General features: G+C 49.2%; 2 protein-coding genes and 1 pseudogene across 2 annotated transcripts; all 3 read right to left on the bottom strand.

The window, feature by feature from the left end:
* Positions 1–458: 458 nt before the first annotated feature.
* On the bottom strand, positions 459–5,617 carry LOC120641621 (transducin beta-like protein 3). The gene is made up of 14 exons (XM_039917810.1): positions 5,096–5,617; positions 4,538–4,720; positions 4,211–4,360; positions 3,603–3,808; positions 3,231–3,516; positions 2,961–3,095; positions 2,711–2,829; positions 2,480–2,630; positions 2,135–2,381; positions 1,977–2,053; positions 1,769–1,888; positions 1,374–1,504; positions 1,123–1,297; positions 459–1,011 (listed from the first exon to the last, which is right to left on the bottom strand). The coding sequence occupies exons 1-14, from the start codon at positions 5,423–5,425 to the stop codon at positions 688–690; spliced, it is 2,634 nt and encodes an 877-aa protein (XP_039773744.1). The 5' UTR covers positions 5,426–5,617; the 3' UTR covers positions 459–687.
* Positions 5,618–8,965: 3,348 nt separating this feature from the next.
* On the bottom strand, positions 8,966–10,268 carry LOC120643101 (transcription factor MYB39-like). The gene is made up of 2 exons (XM_039919625.1): positions 9,902–10,268; positions 8,966–9,738 (listed from the first exon to the last, which is right to left on the bottom strand). Exons 1-2 carry the CDS (start codon positions 10,171–10,173, stop codon positions 9,051–9,053), a joined length of 960 nt encoding a protein of 319 aa, XP_039775559.1. The 5' UTR covers positions 10,174–10,268; the 3' UTR covers positions 8,966–9,050.
* A 9,275-nt stretch (positions 10,269–19,543) lies between these two features.
* Positions 19,544–21,257, bottom strand: LOC120641622 (annotated as a pseudogene).
* Positions 21,258–25,840: the final 4,583 nt, after the last annotated feature.

The raw sequence follows: 25,840 nt of genomic DNA on the forward strand, positions 1-25,840 counted from the left end.
ATTTGAACAAACAGAGTTATCCCTGCCCCTAGAGGCTGAAGCCACAAAGTTACTTCCTGCCTTGTAATGTCTGAAGATGAACCGTTTTATACTGCGGCAAGCGGCAAACCACAGCACAGCAGTTTCTATTGCACAGCCACACACAATACAGATACAATTCAGCTGCAAAAGAATGCGATGTAATATAAAAATACCAGTGGGATTAATTAAACTACAATCATAGCAGAGTCCTTTGCTGAGAAATCAGTATGTTTAGTGCAACCAGAAACACAGATGATCCACCTCAAAAGCCGCAACATCAGGCCCAACCATAGAAAAAAGCTTGTGCCAAGCGACAAGGGAGGAAATTATGCAATGCCTCGCCGACATCCAGATCGCAGATCCAACAATTACAAGTGGAGTTATGGCTGGGGGTGGTACTGCTTCCGTATCACACCACACACGGGAAACGATAACAATGGGGAACCAACCCAGAACGTATGAGATCTCATCTGGGTTTTCCCTGTAAATAAGTTCACCAGAAAATTCGGAACAGATTGCCGCGTGTGCCTTAAGCACCGGGGTCTTCTGAACTCGTCAAAGAATGCATTTACACCAGAAGCTATTCGTGTTGGTGGACAATGTCAATTACAATTACAACAACTACAAAATTGGCGGTGCCCATAAGCTATTTTCTTAGCTATCTATTCAGGCCTCAACTGAAACATCCTTTGAAAGAACCTTCATCTTCTTCTCCTTGCCCTTTTTGCTTGATTTGCCCTGTTTTCTCTTCTTGCCCGATTTCTCTGTTACAGGCGAAGCAGGCCAAGCCTCTGCGGTTTCATCATTCTCCACTGATGAACCATTCATGTCATCTTTGGCTGTGCCTGCATCTACATCTGGATCTACCACGGACATTCGCATCAATGTATAGTCCAACAGAAATGTGCTTCGCACTAGTCTATCAACTCTGCTGAAATGCCTCTGCGAATACGGAATAAGACCCTCAAGGAGCTCGCTGATGCCCTTTATCTGCAGAGGGGAAAAAAGACAGACCATCCCATGAGAAGAAGCAACAGTTTGTCAGGGATTATGAACACACTCTTAAACACCTCTTGTGAAGAGGGGTGTGGGAATTATTACCTCCAGGATATCAGTGGGAGGCAAACACCTCAATACCCGAAAAAGCACAAACTGTGCAACATGACAGAACTTGGGCTTCGTATTCCATTCACGGATGTACTCAAGAAGCACACGAAGGCCATCCTTTGTAAGTCCAAGAAGAGCCTTTTCTATTGGATCCTCTGAATCAGCACTCCTGCACACCCAAGTGATATAAAAAAGCTTATTAAAAATTCATAGCCACAGACCAAATTCCAATCAAGAATTAGTACCTGGCAAGCTGTGAGAATAACTCTAGGAGCCTGTGTGGTCTTCTAAGCTCAAATGCAAGTTGTATTGCTTTTGTATAGTCAGAATCTGATACTGCATTTTCCAATTCCTGGCCTCTTAAGACTTCTTCCTCCTGCAACAAAGGTGAGTTTGAATGAGAGGTTGCAAATGCCTGACATATGCCTTTATAAATCTCAAGAGCCATCAAGCAGAGGCAGAGACAAATACATCAAGAATATGGTAGACTCATAGGTATGTCACATTCCAATGTTATTCTATACAAGTACCAAGTATCAGGTATTTATTTCACCGCTTTTCTTCCAGCAATATTACACACAAAAAAAGCAAACATTTTGCTTGCAATGCTGAAAGTACTATAACGTAAGGTTTCACTAGCCTTTTTACGGAAATCTTCTTGCTTATCTTCCATGGTGCAATCATGCCACAGGTTTAGAATAGCATCCGTTCCACCAGTAGCAAGCATTTCAGTTTTTCTGCCAACAGCCAATGCCCAAACCTGACGAACAGATAATAGTTAGTTTGTGATTCCCACCACAATTCATAAAGAAAAGACTCTTCCATGATGCATGCCAATGATATCATACCTTCCCATCATGCTTATCATAAGTAGCAATGCATTCATTTGTTTTGATTGTCCATAGCTTCACTAGACCATCACTTCCTATATTATGGAACGTCACAAGAATGTCAACAAAGCTCCCCTAAAGGTGATAACTTAGATGAATGTCTTAGATCTTATTACCGCAAGAAATAACTTGAGTTCCACGTGAAAGGAAAGAAGCTCGCAAGATACTTGACGTATGACCCTCAAACGTCTTCAAGCACGAGCCATCTGCAACTGACCAAATCTTGATTGTTCTGTCACCAGAAGATGTCATGACACATTGCTCAACAGGAGAAAACTCAACCGACCAGATTCCTCTTTTGTGCCCCTTAAGGACAACAGAGGACACCAGGTTAGGGAGTTTCCATATGCAAGCAGTCCGGTCCTACAAAATAATTGTGATAATATACAATGGCAATTCAATGATGTAGAGCAAATAAAATGATATTTAACCTCCAAAAACGTAGCATGCTACAATGATACCTCAGAGCCGCTGCAAACAAGGCCATCATTAGGTGAAACAGCCAGAGAATTAATATCTTTATCATGTGCAGCTACAACAGCCTTAGCTTTAAGAGGAACTTCATCATCATCAAGCGTATCATCCCAGGTCCATATCTTGATGGTTCGATCACTAATAAAAAGATAGTATTATTCTTAGAATAACAATTTTGGCTGGGCATACAAATATCCCAGAGAAACTGAACAACAAACCTGCTGCCACTAACAAAAAAGTTCTTCGATTTCTTTGAGAATGCAACAGAACCAACAGCTCCCAGATGGCCTTTACCAGTACCAATACAGCTTCTCCTTTCAGCATCCCATAACTTCACCTGCGAAATAAAAAGGTCATACTCAAAAAGATGAGAAAGCACGCACCGGTACTGAGGATTATCACAAGAAAACACATGCCAAAAATTTATGGCAAGTAAAAACATCTTCAGGACACAACCAAACAACTTACAGTATTGTCCTTGCTCCCAGTTACAATAAGCGTCTTCCCAGAAGAAGAGACACAGGTGTCGATGCAAACAACAATTTCCGTGTGGCCAGCCAGTACATAAGAACATGACATCGAAGCAACATCATAAACACGGACCTGCATATGGAGGTACACGGCGTAAGAAATTTCAGACGTATATAAACACGGACCTGCATGTGGTGGTAACAGCTTAAAAATTGCAACCACGTTAGGCAACAAGATCTCTGCAGAGATTATCTATGAATAGCTCACCTGCTCCAAGTTAGTAGCTACAGCAAGGTATTGTTCGTCATCTCCAACAAACTTCAAGTCAAGAATCTCATCATTATAACCCACTAGACGTCTATATAGGGACAGTTGGAAGATCCCTTCATCAGTTTTTTTGGGACAATAGAACAAAAACTGCTGATCAGCAGTAACACATAGCAACCCTTGATCATTTGGCAATATAACAGCAGATGTAAAACCCCTTCTGGTTTCCTCATTCTCTGAGTTTACAGTTACATCAGATGATTGCTGCTCGAATATGCAATGACCACTGTAAAGGACCAGAAAATCAATTGATTGTGTGTACTGCAGAAATATGCAAAGAACTAAAGAGATAGTAAATGCAAACTAATGTACCTCTCCAAGCACCAGATGCGCACAACCCCACGTTCACCTACTGTAAGAAAATAACCATCCATTTTTCCCTTCATATTTGCCAGTTCTATGCCCAAACAAGCCAGTACCTCACTTCCTGATCCAATGAAGGAAATAGCTTCTATCATTTCATACGTTGGTATTGTCTTCTTTGAGCTGTACTTACGAACATCCCACGCAGTAACAACCTGCAGATGTTCCATACATTTAAAAATTGCTAGTATATTTCTCAAAAAAAAAATGCCAATAGCTCCAGTACATCAGAAATATTGGCATTGAAGATAAAAAGGGCAATCTAGACAAATGATAAACACAAAAGTATGTTTTTCGTCCACAAAGATGCACATAAAAATTGGAGGAAAAGCTTCTCATACAATATTTCTACTGTTGTAGTGTTGTTAGCACCCAAATTGCTATCTATCTAATTCTAAAATATAGAAAGGAGCTATGGAGCCCTGAGAAGTCAGAATAAATGGATATATGCTGGCAGCCTGGTAGAAATTAATTTTTTAACTTGAAAATTTAGGCATTGATAACAGCATGCCAGTTTCTAGAATACATTATGAGATATGGGACCATCACAATCATACCTTATCCCTCCCAGCACTGAGCAATGTTTGTCCATCATCAGACAATGACAATGAAGTGACTGTTGAAAAATGCTCTTTCAGCACAGCAACACATTTTTTGGTTTCAAGGTTCCATACTCGCACGGTGCCATCTTCGCTTCCTGAAAATAACTGGGGATCCAACACACAGAAGTTATCTTGAGCTCATCAAAAGGAATACACAAACAACATGCATGGGGATAAAACCAGCACAGCTCAGTAAAATAATACAGTGATTTAAACTAAGCTCAGAAGACAATTTGAGTGCCCGATTCAATAAAAGCAGGATTATCTCCAAATTATCCTCACCAGAAGGCGCTTTGGATCTTTGTGGAACATAATGGTCGTCACAACACCTGTATGACCTCTTAAGAAATGCGTGCAGAATCCACCATCCACATCCCACACGCAGACCTTCTTGTCTGCTCCGGCAGTTGCAAGCAACCCACCAGAAGCATGGCATGCCATGGCCATAATAGGACCATCATGTCCCTGAACAGCATTAGGAAAATACATGAGTTCACTTCACATGCTACAATGAGGAATCGCAGTATACTAACATAATGAAATGAGAAAGTTTTAGTTGTAAAAGATATATTGAGACACGATGATTCAGTTGATACATTCTGACACTCGCACAGGAATACAACCTTCCAAGCTTTTGCTGTAACTACATTTGTGCAGTCTTTCAATCTAGTAGAGCAATCCCAGAACTCGGAGAGATTTGTTATGTCGTGAATACTTACTAGCTAGATACAGGAACAGCGTCTAACAATTATTCACTTAGAATTTCTTTCCTATGGTCGAAGTCACTGATCCGTGGAGCATAATGAAGCACCATGAAACACACGAAAAATCAAAACTCACCTTCCAGCTGCGTATGCAAGTGCGGGTCGCGAGGTCCCAGACCCTGATGAGCCTGCTGTGCCCCGCAGCAAAAAGGAGGCGGGAGTCCGGGGACAGGGTCAGCGCGGTGATGGCCTCCGAGTCGCACTCGACGGGCTCGCCTATCGCGGAGGCGTCCGCTGCGGACACCACGCGCACCTCCCCGCCGCATGCGCACGCGAGGAAAGGCTCGGCCTCGGCCTCGGCCTCGCCGGCGGGGCCGCGCCCGACCGCGAACGGCCCGCCCGTGTAGAACTGCTGCAGCGAGCGGTCGCAGCGGTAGTTCTTCTTAAGCGCCTGAGTCGACGCCATAGCTAGTTTCGGCGGCCGCGGCAACGGCGGCGGCGTGTCGTCGGAGCTAGGGTTTTGCGGCGGCGGCGTATCGTCGGAGCTAGGGTTTTGCGGCGGCGGCGGCGGTGGCGGCGCGAGAGGTGGAGGGAGGAGAGGGTTTTAGGACTAGCGCAAGTCAAGTGGCGGGCGTGGGGAAAGAGATGGCTCAAGGGCGGTCGCCGACGCGTGGGTCCCACGGGCAGTGAAACAACTTGGCCTGTACGCTCTGTCTGGGGACGGGGGCCGCGACGAACGAAACGGCTCGGACACAGTGGGGCTGCATGCGTAATGGGCCGCTTGGCTGCTGGTGTGTTGGTTTGCTCTGTGGGGTCTGGGCTGCCAGTTCGCTTTCCTAGTTCGATGGGCCTTTATAGTCCTATATACTGAAAAAAAAAACTCGATAGGGCGGTTGAAACGGTCCCCACCCGTGTTTCATTAGGAGGAAGCAACTGCATCGTCTCTTAACCCGACCGAGAAACCCCCGAACCCTAATCCACCAGCGAGGGGGATTTTTTACCCCACGGCATCGGAAATTCGCGTCCCCTAGGACTCGAAGCCACGCCGCCGGGTACCACCAGCCTCAGTCATAGATGGCCTCGAAGATTTATTGGGCCCTGCCGCCCGGCACGGCGACTGTGGTTGAGATATGAAAAAAAAAAATGGAGGCAACAATATCTCCGTTCTGAGTTCTGACGAAGAGGCATCAGCATGGGAAACGACAGCTCAGCCGAGTGCTCAACATGCCGTTTAGTTTCATCTCAGACGACCATGGCTCCAACTTTACGTGGTAGCAGATCTAACCTCCATCTTACTTTACTACATGACCGATCCACCATCGATCTTTATCTATATATCTACTCGAAAGTTGACTTGGGTTCTCGATAATCTTCGCCGATCATCATTCTGACACCGACGCGCCAGTCTGAGAGCTAGCGAGGCTGCCTCCTAATTCCAGGCCGTGACGCGCGACGGCGGCGTGGCAGTGGCAGGGGGTCAGCGACGCCGTGTCGCCGTCCCTGTCCCCCCACTTAACTAACCGCGCCAGATCTCACCACGCCCGGCGTCTCCGACTATCACCGTCGGAGACGTGCCCTGCCCCCTACTAAACCTCCGGGCCCCGACACCTTTCCCCCCGGCAGTTAGCGGTTGTCAGATTCCGCAGGTTCGAAATCAAAAGGCGCGACGCATTTCGACGCGCTCAACAGGGACGCCCGCACTTGTTAAACATTCCCAAGTTAACGCCGCCAGCTTCGTCGCGGTAGTGGTTCGGTTTGCACGTCGGCGTCGCGCGACGATCGGCGGATTAGGTAAACGCGGCTTGACATCTCGGGTCGCCGGCCGGCGAGCTAGCCCCGGGTCACGAATTGAACAGGCGCGTGTTTCGCAGCGGCGCCCGGCCGGCGTCAGCGCGGCGGCGACGGCGAGCACCATCCGTACGTCAACAGCGGCCTTGCCTCTGCGTTAACGACCCAACGGCGGCAGCTTGTCGTGGAAGGATCTTCGCCCGCCGCTCGCGTTCACAACCATTTATCTGTCGCGTCGTTCATGGAATAATCATGGTCTTCTTCGCGAGTAATTAACCGCGTCAGCGGCAGGGATTATAATTTTTTCACCGGTGAGCTCGGTGGATTACTGGATTTGTCTCGTCGAGAGGCGTCTCCGTCGCTCTGTCATTTGTGAAACCGTGTACTCCACGAACGCTGTTTTGTATACTGGCTCGTACGTGGCACTACGTACGTAGGATGCAGAGGTTTTCTTCATCACGGAGATGGCGCTGATAAAAACATCTCCTTGGACTAACTAACGGGCCTGAATAACTTATGACTCAACTTATTTTTGATGGCATGTAAATAGATATATAGTTACCACGGGTCTTGCAATCTCACCTGAATTTGACCTCTATCTAGTTCATCCATTAATAATTTCATTGACCGGGCTGGACTATTTGAAGCAGAGATCTTCTGGAGCCACCATTCACACCGCCAGAGATTCAGACGAAATAGCTAGCTTTAGCAGTTGGACCCCATTTCCTCTCTGAAACCCAAGAAGAAACAACCAGTGGATAACGTAGCTCTCTACTAGCTTGCTTGCAGCCACAGGAAAAGGTCAAGCGAGTTCATTTTACCTTCTGCATAGAAAATGCTTCTTCCATCGTCATCCCGTGAAACGGCACGAGGCTTTCTGATGAAAGTCTAAAATCAGAATGACTCAATGATCAGTTGATCTCTCACATCCCCCACACCCTTTCCGACAGTCAATGGCTTCAAACCTCGGGCAACCCTTTTACTGACCTAACCGCTAACCAATGATGGCCCTTTTGCTGCTAATGTGGGGATCAGGACGCCAAGTCATGGGTGAGGTCATGGCCTTTTTGTGTTAAGTGCACCGGTCTCAAGTTGTGATCGATGCCGTTACATGCTCGGAGATCGTAGGTGCTTGGAGTCCGCAGGGCTTCCATCTCTGCAAGGCCGTCGCGCGCCCTCGAAGCTTCTTTGCCCTCACAAAGCAACTTCCTACTCCAACTAATCCAATATTTATTACCAACGTTTCGTAATCAAAATATCTATGTATGAGAAATAGGCCATGGATAACGTAGCAATATCATCACCAGTGCAGTGATACGAGGTTAGTTTACAGCAAGTGGATTTTCAGTAAAAAGAAGTTTGGTCTTAACATTTTGCATGCTTTTTATTGTGCCAGCTGATTGAATAAGTTATGCTAGTGTCATGTATGAATGTTGCGTGTGCAGTTATGTAACGATAATCACTGCGTGTTGAATAAGTTATGGATAACCTTTTTCCCCCTGAAATGGATAGCATGCACAAAGACGATAGTTTGTTCATATTTTTTAGCAATAATTTGTAAACAGACTAATGGAAATTTGGTAGTTATTATGCCTCTAACCTCTTTACTTGATTTGAAATATAGCAATTCTGATGATATTCTTCCAAGCATTTTTAGGAAAATAAACTGTTGCGGAATAAAATTCACTTGAGTTGCCGCACTAACTTTTGACTAACCCAAATGACAACGGCCCTTCGCTGGCTAGTGCTTAGCACATGTACTACTATCTAGTCAATGTGTTTAACATGTACAGATACTAAGGCCCACAGCTGATCCCTTCAGCAATAGTGCGTTGACTACTGTACCCTGCAAGAAAAGGTCCCCACAAACATGAACAGTTGGTTTTCTCATTTCATAAAGGAAAAAAAAGGAGTTCCTCCAAAAATATTTCTATCAAGCGAGCATATGTTTGATATCTAGCTACCATCATTAGATTTTAACCATGGCACTCTTGTGAGTGCTGATTGTTTTTTTTTCTCGAGCAATATAATGGATGATATATGTATGGATATTATACTGTGCTTCGGTGGCATGTTAACTGTGTGATGGGATCAAAATGATTAAACCGGCAAACTCCTCCAACGTCATTGACCAAAAACCGAATCTATCACAAGATTAACTGAACAAGAATTCATTACAAGCATATCACTCACCGATAGATAGATATATTCCCAATGATAAAACGAAGCTAACTTTTTGAGATAATTACAAATTTTGTACAGCACGCACTACCACACTACGTCTGCTTCACGCATTAGAATTTTTATAGTGGCAAGTGGTTGCTCTCCGCTAGCAAGTCCTTCCAGAAATGTTCGTCCTCCAGAGAGCACATACTCGGCACCTCCATGGCCTCCGACAGAAGATCGGAAAACCCCTGCACCGGCCGCCGGTCAGCTGCAGCTGCCACTTCCTGTGGAGAAGAAGATGCAGGCACCAACAATGCCGGAGCCGGAGCCGGAGCCGGAGCCGAAGCGTTCGGTTGCCGAACCACGTCGTGCTCTGCAAAACTTGCGAGATTGCTGAGATAATCGTCGGCCGGCTGGTAGTTCGCGTGAGCCAAGAGGTTCATCATCTGCTGGTCCTGGGAGTTCGGGACGATGCTGCTCGCGTTGAGCATGGGCGGCATGGCAGCGTTATCTGCAGCTGGGCTGAAGCTGGCCACGAGACCAGCACCAGCAGCAGCGCCGCCACTGACGGCCTGCAGCAGGAGCTGCAGCGCCTGCGCCTGCATCAGAACGGTGTTGAGGCCTCCGAGGCTCGCCGCCGCCGAGAGGAGCGCCTCGGGGAGGCCGGGGGCGGCGCCGCCGATGAGGACGTCGTCGGGGGGCAGCCGCTGGTGCGTGACGGGGTCGACGCCCATGCGCAGGAGCTTCTTCCGGATGTGCGTGTTCCAGTAGTTCTTGATCTCGTTGTCCGTCCGGCCGTCCAGGTGCGTCGCGATCGTCGACCACCTACCGCAGAGACGAATTGAACAGCGAGCGTGTTAGCCTAATAAGACTCGGGAGAGGATTAATTTGCATGCACGCCATGCCTAATAAGACTCGGGAGAGGATTAATTTGTATGGTGACGGCGGTGACTGGGTGAGTGGCTAGCTAGTAATCTATCGGCCGTACTTGTTGCCGAGCTCGGCGTGGAGGGCGATGATGAGGCGCTCCTCGTCGGCGGTGAAGTTGCCGCGCTTGATGTCGGGGCGGAGGTAGTTGGTCCAGCGGAGGCGGCAGCTCTTCCCGCAGCGGTTGAGCCCGGCGGCCTTGGGCAGGTTGCGCCAGCTGCCGACGTGCCCGCCGTGCCTCTGGATGTGCTCCACCAGCGCCCGGTCCTCCTCCTCCGTCCACGGGCCTTTTTTCACGCCGGCGTCGTGGCAGCAGCACGGTGACCTCCCCATCGCCCTGTTGCTCGATCGATCTCTGCTGCTTACTTTGGAGGCAGATCAGGCTACCAGGACTGCTTCGACGCTGCGCTGGCAGCTTATTGGATTGCCGGCCGGGTTGCAGTACGGAGAAGGTATGCGATCCAGGCCCGAGAAGGTACGGTATTTATAGAGAGGGTTAGCTTGCAATAGATGGTTCGTGCATGGCAGCACCTAGAGAGGTTGTGACGGGAATTGTTTTTATTTACCCGTCGTTGTTGCTTCGTCTAGTGGATCCTATGAAGTCAAAGAGAGTAGTTAATCGAGATCTCGCCACGTAAGATTGATATATTCGAGCATGCTGTGGTTCACACTTGGCTGTACATGTCTCAAGGTTGGCAACACAGGCGACTTGGGGCTGGCGCGTATGGAACAGCGAAGTGGTCATACCTTTTGTTAATACTCCATCCGTTTCAAACTGTAATTCATTCTAACTTTCGTAGAGAGTCATCAAGTTTATATATATAGTATAAAGTACTAACATTTATGATACCAAATAATTATCATTAGATTCTTCATTAAATATTTTTTTCATAGTATATCTATTTGATGCTATAAATCTTTATAATATTTTCTATAATTTTGGTCAAACATAGAAATAGTTTGACTCTCCAAAAAAAAGTTGGAACGACTTAAAATTTGAAACAGAGGGAGTATCATATACGGAGTACTATGTATTTTACAGTCCGGAGCTAGCTAGATATCCTAGAATTGTGGATCAAGAGACAGGAAAGAGACAATAAGGTAGCCTAATTTTTCTGTCAAACCATCAAATTGTTTTAGTCCTTTCAGGAAACCTACTATTCTGAATATCGGCGTGCTCGTGTAGTAGTAGCCTAGTAAGATACAGAAACAAATTCATTTCACTAGCTCCACGTTTCCACAGGCTGACAGAGAGAGTCACTCCCTCGATCAGAAAATGGATTACTACTTTACTAGTACGTATGCCATGATTGGCATCAGGCCATCTCATCGGCATTAGCAACCTCAGCCCTCAGATACGAGGAACCTTCCAAGTGTCCATCCGGCTGGCGATCGATGCCGACCGTTCAGTATGCGAAGCATGGCTGCAACTGCAACTCGATACTATAATAATCATGCTATTCAAATTACGTCCATGTCTTGGTCTCTCCAGACAAGAAGTACTGTACATATATAGAAATGAAACCCATTCGCGGTCACGGCCGTGACGTGTATATGTATCGGCCCCTGCTACATGTCCGTGGAAAATGTTGTGTTTTTCGTGACCGATCCGGTAATAAGCAGGTGGCGGCGGCTTGAGGTTCCAGGAAATGGTCGGGGTCCTGAATCCGGATCGAGAATTGTTTGCAGCCCGAAATTGCAGGCTCGCGACTTGTCTGTTGTGAAAGTCTGCCGACAAAAAGGGAGAGTCGTTAGCTAGCGAGCGTGACTGATGTTTTCCGTCGTCCAGGCGCACGGCACCGAGCTTCAGAGTGCAGTCCACCTGCTCACTGCTAAGGCTGCCCTGCCCGGAGACTGATGAAGTGATGATGCTGGCTGCCAGAGGCGAGGCGGCCATGTCGCGGCAGCGGCGGATGCCGGGCGTCCCCGCGCGCACCAGCTCCGTGGAAAACCGCCGCGGCCGCTTGCTTTTGCTGGGCCACCGCGCGGGGTTTGTCCGTGCCATCAGTTTGACTGCTCCCCATCGGCTTGCCGCCGGTTCAGCGGTTGCCGCTCTTGGTCTCGGTCTTGGATCCCTCCCGCAGAGGCAGGCAAGCCTTCTCGGACCGCACAGAACGCAGCCCGCCGGCGCCGCGGACGTCAAGAATGGCTGGAGTAGCCCAACTGATGGGAGTCGGCTCCGTTTTCGCTTTTATAAGCTGGGCTGCTGAGTGAGTTTTTTTTATTTAAATTTTATTTTTTTTCGATTTATCAAAAATAAATGTTGTTATATATATTTTTTGCAAATATGTCACCCTGCCGCCGTTTCGTTTGGCGGTAAGGAGATACTGCCGGATGAACCGGCGGTAGGGACCGCCTGACAGCATTTCGCCGGATCAACCGGCGGTAAGAGGGCGGCTGATGGGCCTTGGTGGGCCGGGAACCTACCGCCAGTTGAAACGACAGTAGCTGGCACTTACCGCCGCCGGCGGTAAGTACCTACCGCCGGTTGGTCCGGCGGTAAGACCCCCCACTTAAATCCCCGCGCGGCTCCCCCCGCGCTGCCGCCCGCCCGCCCGCTCCCCCGCGCCGCCGCCGCCCGCCCGCCCGCTGTCCAGCGCCGCTCGCACCCCCGCGCCGCCGCCCCCGGCCGCAGTGCGGCGGCCTGCGCCTGGCCCCCGCGCGCCGGGGTTTGGCCGGCCGGCGCTGCCCCGGCCGCGCGCTCGCCACCTTGCGTCGTGCGACTACTCGTGTCAAGTATATTTTAAAATTTAGTTTTATTAATAATAATTGGTAGATTAGTATTAGAAATATTAGTGATTTATATATAGTTTTAGGTGTAGAAATAGTTTTAATAAATATTAGTGATTTACATATAATTGTTTTTAATATAAAATCGTAGAACATGAAATTGAAAATATTAGTTTACATACGAATATAATTGAAATTATTAATGAGTTTAAACAGACATATTAGTCTCATAAAAATATTATTAATTGATATTATATTACATAGAAAACCTACGAATATATGTCAGTAATAGAAATTGTAGAGAAATAATTAAGATAGATGTAAAAATAGCAGAAATATTTTTTAGCGTTGATTAAATTCTAAGGACGAGTAATTATTGTCGTAAATATTGGCAGGCATGTCAGATGATTTGTATTTTCAAGTGTTTTATGGGTCAGGAGAAGTTAGATATGGTCCTGAAGGGGTAGATTTGTCAGAGTTTAGCTCGATCACAAAAAAGTACCCCGAGTTAGAGAGAGGACTTGGATTTCAATATCCAATTGGCTATTTAAAGCTTTCGGCCTTAGTCGAGATGGGCATGAGATCTCTGTCATAACAGTGGTCAGTCGAAGGGAACCAATATTTTGGGAGTTATTGCCGCTTGAAGGGACGCAAAACTGGAGAAACTATGTTAATATAAGTAGTAGCCGAGGCTTACCGCTTGTGTTGTTTGTTCAAGCATTCGAGAAGATTAGTTTTAGAACTGAAGCGGGTGGAGATCATGAAGGGCAGGGAGATATAGTATCGGAAGAAACCGGAACGATGCATGAAGCTCATGAAGAAGGTGGTGAACTCGAGATTTTAGAAGATGATAGACATGCTGCACACGGACCTCGTCAAGCAATTGGTTAGGCTGATGAAGGGGAAAACATTCCAGAGATAGTTGAAGAGTTTCAGAGGGAGGGTGAACAACAACACAATGCAATGAATGATGACTTCTCGGATGATGATGATGATGACGACGATGATTATCATGTCCCACACAACTGATCCGGGTATGATTTTTCAAAATTAAGTGTAAATGAAGGTGAAGCGGTCCCTTGGGAGTACAGGCAAAATGAGGTATGCATCGGTTCGGAGTATGCCAACAGTAACAATATGAAGGAAGCTATAAAACATTGGTCGACTCTCTCTTTGCAAAGACAGTTCAAAGTTATCAAGAGCAGTCCGAGAACATATGACGTGCATTGTGTGAGAAGCGAATGTCCTTTTAGGGTGTATGCTTCTATGGGCAAATGGCAAGATTTTTGGGATGTCAAAAAAATTGTGGAGCACACATGCTTGCTTGAGCAATTAGAACCACAGCACCGCAATCTCAGTGCAGGTTTCATAGCTAACTACATGTACCCTTTGATCGTGGACAATCCTAGTTATGAATCTAAGTCAATCATTTGTGCTGTTGAGGAGGAGTTTAAATATAAAACTAGCTACAACAAAGCATACAGAGCGAAACAGAAAGCGCTGCAGATGAGGTGGGGGACGTATGAAGCTTCGTATCACAATATGCCGGCATTACTGCACACTATATGTCTTAGAAATCCTGGTAGCTACTACGACTTGAAAACGTATCCATGTGCCCAGAAGCCTGGAAAGCAGGTACTCCAACGGTCGTTCTTGGCCTTGGGCGCTTGCATTGAGGCGTTTCCGCACTGCCGGCCAATCATTTGTATAGATGGGACATTTTTGACAGGAAGGTATAAAGGCACAGTCCTCACAGCTGTTGCAGCTGATGGTAACAGACAATTGTTGCCTTTGGCAATTGCCTTTGTGGAGAAAGAATCAGTGGATACTTGGTATTGGTTTTTGCAGAGGGTGAAGCAGATGATTGTCAAAGATGTAGAGAACGTGTGTTTGATTCATGATCGGCACAAGGGTATATTACAAGCAATCGATGACATACAGAATGGTTCTACTAACCTAAAGAGTAGGTGGTGCATGAGGCATATGGGGGCAAACTTTCATAGCCAGTTCAAGAACAAAACCCTTATGAAGCTGTTCAAGCGGTTATGCAGCCAAAATCAGGAAAGGAAATTCAACTTCCTATGGAAAAATTTGGATGAGCTAACAAAAAAACAAACGGCGGAGCTAGCGAAAAGATCTGTCAATACAGAGGAGGACGACCAGGTCTCACTTGAAGACGTGGGCTTGGACGGTCCGAATGTCAGGCGCAAAAGGAGAAGGGCAATTAAGACATTCTCGGAGTGGATTGAGTTTCCGCCACAGCACAAGAGTGAATTTACCAATGAAACTCCTCTTCGACAATACGATAACCGTAGAGAACCGTGGCCAAAATGCAGACATGGTAAGGACTGCTTAGTGCAGATGTGCACCGACGGGATGGATGGCGGTCGGCGTTTCTTCAAATGCCCACACGCATGGGTAATACTCGGTTCTTTTATTTCTTTATCTTCATTGAGACACCTTACAAGAAATTTGTTTTACAATCTTCAGATGCTCTAGAAAACTGTGGTTTTACCAGGTGGGTCGATCCTGCACCAATTGATTCAGTCCAGGAGTTCATCGAGTACCTCCAGATAAAGATCTTTGATCTGGAGTGCAAGGTGAACCATTACGAGGAAGTGAGCGAGGGTAACCAAGACGACGAAGATGATGATACCAGCAATGCTGCAGTTTCACAAGATGAACCATGCATTATTCCTTACTGCAACTGCCCTTGTCACAAGAAGAAGGGCCCTGCCCCTCCGGCACCACCGCCTGCACCACCTGCAATGGGTGGATACTGCGGAGAAGGCTCAACGCAGTTTGCTACGTGGGGGTACGACGATTAGGTTAGTGCGATAGTACGCTCGATGGGATACCAGCGAGCGCTGTTGAGCGTGGAAGTGCTGAGGTCATGAGCAGTGAGACGTCGTATCGTTGTTTAAAGTGGGATGAGTGAGCGGTGTTGAGCGTGCGAGAGTAGAAGTCAGGAACGAGAGGTCGTGTCCGTGTTTAAAGTGGTAGCAGTGAGCGCTGTGTAGCGTGCGAGTACTGATGGTACGAGCAGTGAGAGGTCCTGTTGTTGTTTAAAGTGGAATGAGTGCGCGCTGTGGAGCGTGCGAGTGCAGAAGCGTGGACGACTGTGGAGCTGTGACAGGTAATATCTGTGTTCAAAGTGCTTGTACAATGTAGGCAGCCCTGCGTGTATAAAAGAGCACCTTGTGGTTGCCGAGAGCACAGACTTGCAATTCAGGTTCCACTTTTTTTAATTAGCCCAAACAAACAGCTATGAGCACCACATTCTCCTGGGCAGCTTTCCGTCGGGAAATGGAGGCTAATTTAGGACCCTCTCCTAACGATCCCAATAGATGTATTACAGATTGCAAGGTATGGCCGAAAGGTGTAGAGCCACCCGATTGCTATTGCCAAATGCGTTGTCTTCCGAACATATCTCGTGATTACGAGACTTTTGGCCAGAGGTATTAGTGTTGCAAGAATATTGAGGAAGTCCAAAAAAGAGGTGCAACATCACAGGTATAGATTAATTTGTAAATATGTTTTTGTTATTTTTAATAATTTTGAATCGTTTTTTGTTTGCAAAAGTACGCTGGTGATGAAACGCATACTCATTGGTGTCATTTCCATGAGTGGATTGGCACGTGGATCACTCGTCGTGATCAGTAATATATGGAGTGGTTGAAGAAGGTGAATGAAGATTTACGCTAATGCGAGCATGCAAAAGCAGACATCGCGGGACGTGATAAGTGTACTGCCCGTGAATGATTTATGTTGTACTGTTCCGTCTGAATAAATAATGTAACGTTTGTTCGAATTACCTAAGGCATGTTAGGTTTAGTCTTGGACCTCGTTACCGTAGCTTGCAACAGGTTCTGACATGCCATGTCATGTGTTCTGTGGGTTGAATTGTGTGGACCACTATTTTATTTGTGTTCAATGTATGAACAGTGATTGTTTTGTTTGTTTTTTATTGTGTGTACTGGCCGATATATGCCCATGGAGTTGTCATCGCGACGGTCTGAAATGTTTATTTGTAGAGCAATGCTTCTAAAAAATCTAGTTGTAGCTAGTAGAAAGTACACAATGCAGATTAATTTGACATTGAAATTAAAAAACAATTGCACTGGCATGTACATGGAACACGCTAACGTCGTGTTCCATCTAGACCTAACATGCCTTAGGGAATATGAAATTCGAACATTACATGATAGTCATCTACTGAGTGGACCGAGGATACTTCCCCTTCCTAATAGCCTCGGGCCCCACCTCCTTCGCACGGCGGGTCCTCTCTCGCTTCCTCTCCCTATCAGCTTCACGCTCCTCCGCCTGCCGACGTTCCACATCTGCGAACCTCTTCTGAACCTCTTCTTTATCTTTCTTGCGTTTCTCCTCCATTTTTTCCTCTTGCTGCATTCGCTGCCACCTTTCCGCAGCCTACCTTGCTTCGCGCTCAACGTGTTTCTTAGTTTCGGTCGATTGCTCCGTGTCCAACCACTGTATGAAATCACAAAGAGGTGGTGGACTCTATTTCCAAGCCGAGTTAGAATTAACTTACTGAACTCCGAAGGCACAAACTAGATAGTGCGAGGTGATACCTTCGCTTTGTCCTTGCCGTAGCTCTTTGGCGGATCGTACTCGTAGTTCTCACACATGAAGAACCTCCTGCCGAAGTCATCGCCCAAAACTTTGGACTCCATCAGCTTGCACAACGAACCGCAGAAGCACATTAGATCCTGCAGTCCTTGAGGCACATGTTCTCTAATCTTGTTCCACGGATTGTAGGTAGAACCAGAGAAAGACATGGTGGTAGTGCGGGGATGGCTAGTGACTTTGTATGAGATGGGGCAATGTCCTATTTATAGATGGAGCTATTCGGACTATAGGCATGGTTCACGCATGTCTATCGCCGTTTCAAACGGCGGTAGGTCCTCCCACATTTTAATTATAGTGTGGGTGCAGAAGAATCTGATGCAAGGTGACAGAACATCGAAATCGTAATTGAAACTCATGAATATCTCATAAAAATATATTTTCACATTCTATTAGAGTTAAATCTATTTTGTATTAATTTTTTTTAAAATATTTTCCTAACCTACGCTATCTCTATTATTTTCTGAAAAATCTCTAAACGTAAACAAAATAATTACAGTACAGACAACTTATAAAATAATTAAATAATTAATTACAGCACTGAGAGCATATAAAATAATTAAAAAATATGGGAACACCTACCGCCGTTTCAAACGGCGATAGGACGCTGGGCATCTGGTCCGGCTACAGCCGGCTATAGCCGCGCTGTAGCCCGACGGTAGCAGCTACCGCCAGTTCATCCGGCGGTAGGTAGCTACCGCCGGATGAAACGACGGTATGTTTGATGGGCCGTGGGCCAAGGAACTTACCGCCGGTTCATCCGGCGGTATCTCCTTACCGCCAAATTAACCGGCGGCAGGGTGACATATTTGCAAAAAAAATATAACGATATTTATTTTTGATAAATCAAAAAAAATAATATAAAAATAAAAAATTCCTGCTGAGTTGGTGTGGGCTCCGTTTTCGTTTTCGCAGAGGGTGGGCTGGTGATGTGCCGATTTCTGAGACAGGGGCTTTCTTCTGTCAAATTTTTTTGGCACATTCTCTTGTGTGCCCGAGTTTAGCCAGTTCCGTGGTAATGCGCGAATCCAATCTTACCTACCCCTCCATTCTAAATTATATATCGTTTGATTTTTTCTGACTTCAAATTTAACTACTCATTTTATTTAAAAATTTATGCAAAATATCACTCTTTTATTGTGGTTTGTTTTATCAATACAAATTCTTTAGAAATAATTTAAATTTAACTATGTTTGCATAAATTTTTGAATAAAACGAGCGGTCAAATTTGGGGTTAAAAAATTAAACGATTGGGGTAGGAATTTTTCTTTTCAAGTTCGATTGAAGGGTCAACTAGACCGAAAGGGATTCATGAGCTAACATGATGACGTGGCATATTTCAAAATTTTGTGATCAAATCTAGGGTTACTATTTGAGAAACCGAAGCTTTTTTTATTCAAAAAAAAGAGAAACCGAAGCTTTCAGTTCCCAAATCATTTTAGGAAGGTCCCAATCCAATATTATTAGGAGTGAAGTTATTAGACCCTCTTGGAGATGCTACCAGTTTTCCTGTAGGCTTTATCTGGATGATGACGTTGAGGAGACTCAGCCGCTCAGGGCAGGGATCCCGTACACGTAACGTTTTCTATCCCGAAATAAATCATTCTTAGGGATATTGTTATCAAAAATAGAAATGATTAACTTAGAACAAATCGAAATGTATTTTGAAACAGAGGAAGTGGATGTATATATACATTGCTAAGACCAACTCCAGCACGACCTCTATTTGAATGACTAAACTCATATTTTAGTCATTTTGCTCAAATATCCATCTCTAGCAAGGTTTTTATTTGGGTGACTAAAATAAGGGGGTGACTAAATTTCCTCTATCACTCCCTCAATTTGGTCACCCTCTACTTAGACTACTAAAAGTAAGAGCAACTCCAGCAGGATTCCTATTTAGATGACTAAACCCACATTTTAGTCATTTTGTTCAAATTCCATCTCCAACAGAGTCCCTACTTGGTGACTAAAATGAGGGGGTGACTAAATTTCTTCACCCATCCCCTTAATTTGGTCACCCTCTACTTAGCCTACTAATAGTAGAGCCCACCATTTTTTTTTTCATTTTAGTCTATTTAGTCGGTGCTGCTGGAGTAGAGACTCCATTTTGAGTGACTAAACTTGAAAAGTGGGTGACTAAAATAAATTTTAGTCACTCAAATTTAGTCACTCCACTGGAGTTGCTCTCTATTTAGTCGGTGCTGCTGGAGTAGAGACTACATTTTAGATGACTAAACTTAGAAAGTGGGTGACTAAAATAAATTTTAGTCACTTAAATTTAGTCACTCCACTGTAATTACTCTACTATATTTTCTACAGGAACTAGGGATAAGTCCGGGGAACTTGTTCCCTCCGCTGACGAGGATGGGGAGAAAATACTCCCCATTAGCGAGGACAGCCGGACAGAGATAATCATTCCCCATTGCTATCCATAAACATGCCAATTGATTCGTAGACGACCTCCTTGGACAGTACCTCCAGTGACGCGCCCCTCGTCTCCGGGACGAACAGAGACATCAGCATGCCCAGGAAATTGGTGCCGGCCAGCACGAACAGCTCGTTCCGGGTACCAATGCCCGACGCGTACTTGCTGTCGGCGCCCTTGGATAAGAACCCGAACGCCCCGAGAACGGCGCCAGCCCGCCCTACGGCCATGGCGACGCCGTGGCACGTGCACCGGAGCCGCGCCAGGAAGAGCTCCGCGGGCGCGACAAACGCGGTGGTGTTGGGCCCGGCGTTGGCGAAGAAGAAGGTAACGTTGTAGAGCGCGAAGAAGCCGGCAGCGTGCGACGTCCAGTGGTCGTAGGAGATGGCGAGGGCGAGCAGTGAGAACGTCATCACCACGAAGCCGGCGAGCTATAGGCGGCGGCGCCCGAGGACGTCGATGAGGACGACCGACAGGATGTACCCCGGGGCGGCGCCGCAGAGCGCGATGAGCGCCTGCGCGCGGGCGAGGCGGGAGACTTCCTGGACGGCGCCCATGCTCGCCGCCGTGGAAGGCGGGACCCACCCAAGCTTGCCAAGGAGATCCTTCTGGAGGATGTTCTGGCTGTAGTAGGTCACGTTGAGGAGGAAGCACGCGCTTGAGGTGGTCAGCAGGTGGAGGCCATGGCTCTTCAGAAACCGCACCGAGAAGAGGCCCCACTCGTCGTCGACGCGGCCAACGGAGACGTCCAGCTCCACCTGTTCTTGGATTCTGGTGCGGAGCACCAGCGACATGTCGGCCGCCGCACGCTTCGGGTCGCCGGCGACGAGCGCCGTGTACCGAGCGGTCTCCGGCAGCTTTGTGCGCAGGTAGAAGCTGAGAGCGGCCGGGGCTGCGCCGGCCACGAGGATTGCGCGCCACACGTGGTCGGCCTCCGGCACGACGGAGCACACGCCGAGCGCGACAGCGCACCCGAGGAGGATGCCGGCACCCTGCATGGCGTGGGCGGCAGCGACGAACGCGCCGCGGGTGCGCTTGTTGGCGTACTCCGCGATGATGGCCGCGCTCAGGGGGTAGCTTCCGCCGACGCCGACGCCGAGCCAGAAGCGGAAGAAGCAAAGTGTCGCCAGCACGGCCTTGGCCTCGCTGCCCAAGGAGAGGCCGGACGCCGCGGAGGACAAGGCCATGAGCGCCAGCGTGAATCCGTAGGCGCGTCGTCGACCGACCCTGTCGCCGAGCCAGCCGAACGCGAGCTGCCCGGCAAACGTGCCGCAGAACGCGACGCCGTTGAGCGCGGCCGCGGCGTCGGGGGGAAGCTGGCCCCGGAGCTCGCCGGGGGTGGCGGTTTCATCGGCGTAGTAGACGCGGCCGATCAGCCTGCAGGCGAAGATGACAGAGAACAGGTTGTAAGCCCCGGCGAGGAAGCCCGTGCCCGCGATCGCGGCGGCAACGAGGTGGTACCGCTGCGTCCTGGCGCGGTCGAGCGTCGCCAGGACGTTGAGCGGGTGCGTGCGCGCCATGGATGGCCGGCCGGCCGGCGCCGCTTCCCAGCGCGTGGGCGTGGCCTAGCTTGGTGCCGATCCGCGGTTTGCGTCGCGAGCTTCCAGCTTGGTGCGCTGGCTCGCCGCTAATGGTTCGTTGAGTCGAAGTCAACAGTACGTGGTCAATTAAATCGAATGGAATAATAATCAAATCTAGTAAATCGTTTAGCCAGCTGGTGTGTTTGCTGGGCTGAGGCCTGTTCGGTGTTCACCCCCGAGCGCCGTACCGTGACCTTCGCGTCCATCCCGAGCGTCTTCTTCCCCGCGTAGACCATCAACATCATGATCCCCTGGCCACTGAGTTGTGATCACCGGAAAGCATTTCGCAACATAATCTTGCTGGTGAGTGGTGACTAACCAATACATCGACGTCGTCGCTCCCGCGTGAGCCATACGGCCATACCCCTATGATATGTTTGAACTAGCCAATGGTGAATTCGTCAACCCCCTAAAACTGGGCCGGGGCTATGGCAGGTTCTGATTTGCGCTCGGGCGAGAGGGCAGAGACAGAGGGAACTACTGATTGCAGTCAATGGTACGTGGTCAAGTAAATCGAAGCCTCCCGATTCCTTCCAAATTGTGCGTTGAATAATAATCAAATCTAAATCGTTTAGCCATCTAGTGATTGCACACAGCATTCTGAATCTATAAGGTATTGCTCACATGATAACTCAGAATAGCCAATCCATCATTTTCCCCCATAAACCAGATATGTCGGTACCCTGGGATACCCACTCCTACTGCAGCAAGGCAGGACTCGCGTAGTCATCCGTAACTACGTCATAAGGGGCGGAGCAGCCGGGCCCCACGGATCAGGCTCTTACCTCACCGGGCCAACGGCCCCGGACCCGCACCCCGCTCTGGGACGGGTCCGGTGATGCCACGTGTCCCCTGAGGAGGGGAAGCTCCGAGCCAACAGCCGAGGGCATGGACCCCCCATAGGGGTCCGGGACCTCCCAGCGTCTGTCCGGACCTCCCACGCGCGTAGAACCAGCGTACCACCGGGGCGGGGTCCGGGGGCGCCACGTGTCCCGCAGGAGCGGGCGCGAGTCTTCCGCTGGAAGACTCGCCCACCCACCGCATTCAATGCAGGTGGTTGAGGTGTGCTCTACCGTCGCGACACGTGGTGCAGCCTTTGTCAGACCTCACTGTAGACCGCATGTTACCGAGGTACACAGTGCAGCCGCATGCGCCGCATCCGCGCAGAGCCCGTATGTCGCATTAAATGGATACGACGGCACGGCACCTTTTCATCATACCGTCTACACCGCAAGCTACACGGCTCATTCAGCTACGCTGCAGGCAACGCCGCAAGCTACACCCTGGCGCCGTTTCAACAAGACAGGGCATGGATATGCCGGACGAAGGATCTTCACGGGCAGAGCAAGGAAATCCAGGAATGAGATCTCCGTCGCTGGCAATGCTATAATGTCTGTACAATATGTTATTTTATACTACATCGTTGGGCCCACCTGTCGGGGACTCAACGGCCATGTACGCGCCTCCCTTGAGATATAAAAGGGAGGCGCTCGCTGCACTCTGGAGGCTAAGCTGAACACACGCCAAGATCCTCACAACACGAGCAATACAACACACAGTGGACGTAGGGTATTACACTCAGGCGGTCCGAACCACTCTAAACCAGCTGTGTTCATCGAGTTCTTGCATCTAGATTGGACTAATCCTAGCTAACCCCCCGAGTACTCACCCTCTGGGTTTAGGCGGGTGCACTACGCCACCCGGCTGTGGGTTTGCACACCACGACATTTGGCGCGCCAGGTAGGGGAATTAGCTGGTCTTAGTTCATCTCTTGCTCATCTCCATGGTTCGGGTGGTTGAGCACTCCCACCACGACGACGACGTGGAGATGACGGAGGGTGTGGCGTCATCCGCGCCACACGCCTCTCGCCTTCCTGCGCCAGGGGCAACTGTGCCCGTGGAGCAGCCACCGTCGGCAGCGGCGCGCGCTTCACGTTGGCAAGAGTCAGGGCGCCCGTCAAGGGCCCCTCACAAGTTGCGAGCGGCAGAGCGCTGGCGGCAGCTAGGGAGTTGCTTCGCAACCCTCCGGCTGCTGCAGCCTCGCCAGACGCCCTGAGGCAGTGGCGAGACGACGTTGACCGTCTCCTCCATCTGGCTCAGGCCTTGCAGAACTGGGCAACGACCTCCGCCTGGCAATACGGTAGTACCCTACCACCGGCGCCAGGGCGGTGCGTCGGCGTCCGTGCGCTCCCCCACGGTAAGGGGTGCACGAACAGAAGTCCTGCGGGCGGAGCTCAACCATAGGCGCGCGAGTGAGGACGCCCGTATCTCTGTGGAAAGGGCGCGAGAACGCCATCTCAACATTGAGGGCCGCAACCTCAACGCCGACTTGGATGTAGCGGCACCCAAGGCTCCGGGAAACGCTCGGATACAAGCGGGCACCCCGGTGGCTGGGGTGGGCTGCGCTGCGCTGGTGGATCACCTCCGCGCGGTGGCATGGCCGTCCAAGTTCCCCCCACACCTGCCGGAGAAGTACGATGGTACCACTAATCTGTCGGAATTCCTGTAGGTGTACGTTACCGCCATCACAGCAGCTGGTGGTAACGATGCTGTCATGGCGAGCTACTTTCATGTAGCCTTGACTGGGCCAGCCCGGACTTGGCTCATGAACCTCACTCCTGGGACGATTCAGTCTTGGGAGGAGCTCTGTGCGAGGTTCACTGCGAACTTCGCCAGTGCGTACCAGCAGCTCCGTGAGGCACAAACCTGGAGAGACGCTCCGGGCATTCATCTCGCGCTTCACCAAGGTACGGGGTACCATTCCTCATATCTCTGACGCATCTATCATTACTGCTTTCTGTCAGGGGGTACGTGATGAGAAGATGCTCGAGAAACTGGCGACGCACGAGGTGGAAAGCATTACCATACTTTTCTCCCTGGCTGACAAGTGTGCCAGGGCCGCTCAGGGCCGTGCATGGCACTCAGCCCCCCCAAGACGGAGACGCCAAGGCTGGTGGCTCCGGGGCTACCATCCAGGGCGGTGGCAAGAAAAAAAAGAACAAGAACCGGGGCCGCGGGGAGCCACATCCTGACATCATCAGCTATGCAGCGTTCAAGCAGCTGCAGATCCCGGAGTCCAAGCTGACTCCCTCTCGCCCATTCTCGGGAGTGAGCCCACATCCGGTGTTCCCACTGGGGAGCATCACTCTGCCGGTCACGTTCGGGACCGAGGAGAACTTCCGCACAGAGAGCGTCCAGTTTGATGTTGCGGAGGTGAACCTCCCATTCAATGCTATCATTGGCAGGTCGGCTCTCTATCGCTTCATGGCCATTGCCCATTGCGGGTATTTGGTCCTGAAGATGCCTTCCCCTGCCGGTGTCCTCACCGTGCAGGGTGACCGCACCGCTGCCGTCGCTGCAGTTGAGAAACTGCGTGCTCTGGCGGCAGAGGCTGCACGTTCCGAGGAGGATCCATCCACCTCGGGAGCCAGGGCGCCTGCAAAGGCACCAAAGTTTCAGCCGTCCGATCCGGACGATGTTCCCGTGAAGACCGTGCAGATCGGAGCGGACTCCTCCAGGACCACCCGCATCGCGGGAAACCTTTAGGAGAAATAGGAAAACGCGCTCCTCACTTTCCTCCGGGCAAATGTGGACGTGTTCGCCTGGGAACTGTCACATATGCCCGGGACCTCCAGGGAAGTGATCGAGCACCATCTGAGGATCTACCCCGACGCCACTCCGGTACGCCAGAAACCTCGAAGCAGTCCGTGGAGCGGCAGAACTTCATACGTGAAGAATCCCGCAAGCTGCTACACGCTGGCTTTATCGAGGAGGTCCACCACCCCGAGTGGTTGGCCAACCCGGTTTTCGCCCCAAAGGCCAACGAGAAGCTTCAGATGTGCATTGACTACACCAGCCTCAACAAGGCATGTCCTAGAGACCCCTATCCTCTTCCACGTATCGATCAGATTGTGGACTCCACCTCCGGGTGTGACCTTTTGTCTTTCCTATATGCATACTCTGGTTTCCATCAGATTCAGATGTCTAGAGAGGATAGGAAACATACTGCTTTTGTAACACTGGATGGGCTTTATTGCTATATTGTCATGCCATATGGTCTGCGGAATGCCTTACCCACGTTTGTACGAGCTATGAACAAAACTTTCTGTAATCTAATTAGAAATATTATTGAGGTGTATGTTGATGACATTGTGGTCAAGACTATGGTAGGGTCAACACTAGTTGAGGACCTGTCCCTCGTCTTCGACCGGCTACGCGCCACGCGCACGAAGCTGAATCCCGAGAAGTGCATTTTCGGCGTTTCGCCAGGGAAGCTGCTGGGTTTCCTGGTCTCACATCGAGGCATCGAGGCAAACCCAGCCAAGATCAAGGCGATCGAGGCGATGAGGCCTCCTGGCCGCATCAAGGACGTCCAGAGGCTTACTGGATCTCTGGCCGCTCTTAGCCGCTTCATTTCGAGGCTGGCTGAGAGGGCCCTTCCCTTCTTCAAGCTATTGAGGAGGTCCGGTCCATTCACTTGGACTGAAGAGGCTGAACAAGCCTTCCAGAAACTGAAGCAGCACCTCACCTCACTGCTAGTATTGGTGCCTCCAGAGCCAGGTGAGATGTTGTTTTTGTATCTTACTGCGTCTGCAGATGCGGTCAGCATGGTGCT

This window comes from Panicum virgatum, chromosome 7K, assembly GCF_016808335.1.
Source record: "Panicum virgatum strain AP13 chromosome 7K, P.virgatum_v5, whole genome shotgun sequence".
Lineage (NCBI taxonomy): Eukaryota > Viridiplantae > Streptophyta > Magnoliopsida > Poales > Poaceae > Panicum > Panicum virgatum.

Bases quoted from the DNA above. Each gene is read 5' to 3' on its own strand.
- LOC120641621 (XM_039917810.1), bottom strand. From the start codon at position 5,425: ATGGCGTCGACTCAGGCGCTTAAGAAGAACTACCGCTGCGACCGCTCG. The intron at 1,505-1,768 runs GCTAGTGAAACC...CCTTTGTTGCAG, and splicing joins AAGAAGATTTCCGTAAAAAG to GAGGAAGAAGTCTTAAGAGG. The intron at 1,298-1,373 runs GTACTAATTCTT...TTGGGTGTGCAG, and splicing joins TTATTCTCACAGCTTGCCAG to GAGTGCTGATTCAGAGGATC.
- LOC120643101 (XM_039919625.1), bottom strand. From the start codon at position 10,173: ATGGGGAGGTCACCGTGCTGCTGCCACGACGCCGGCGTGAAAAAAGGC. The intron at 9,739-9,901 runs GTACGGCCGATA...TCTCTGCGGTAG, and splicing joins CACGCCGAGCTCGGCAACAA to GTGGTCGACGATCGCGACGC.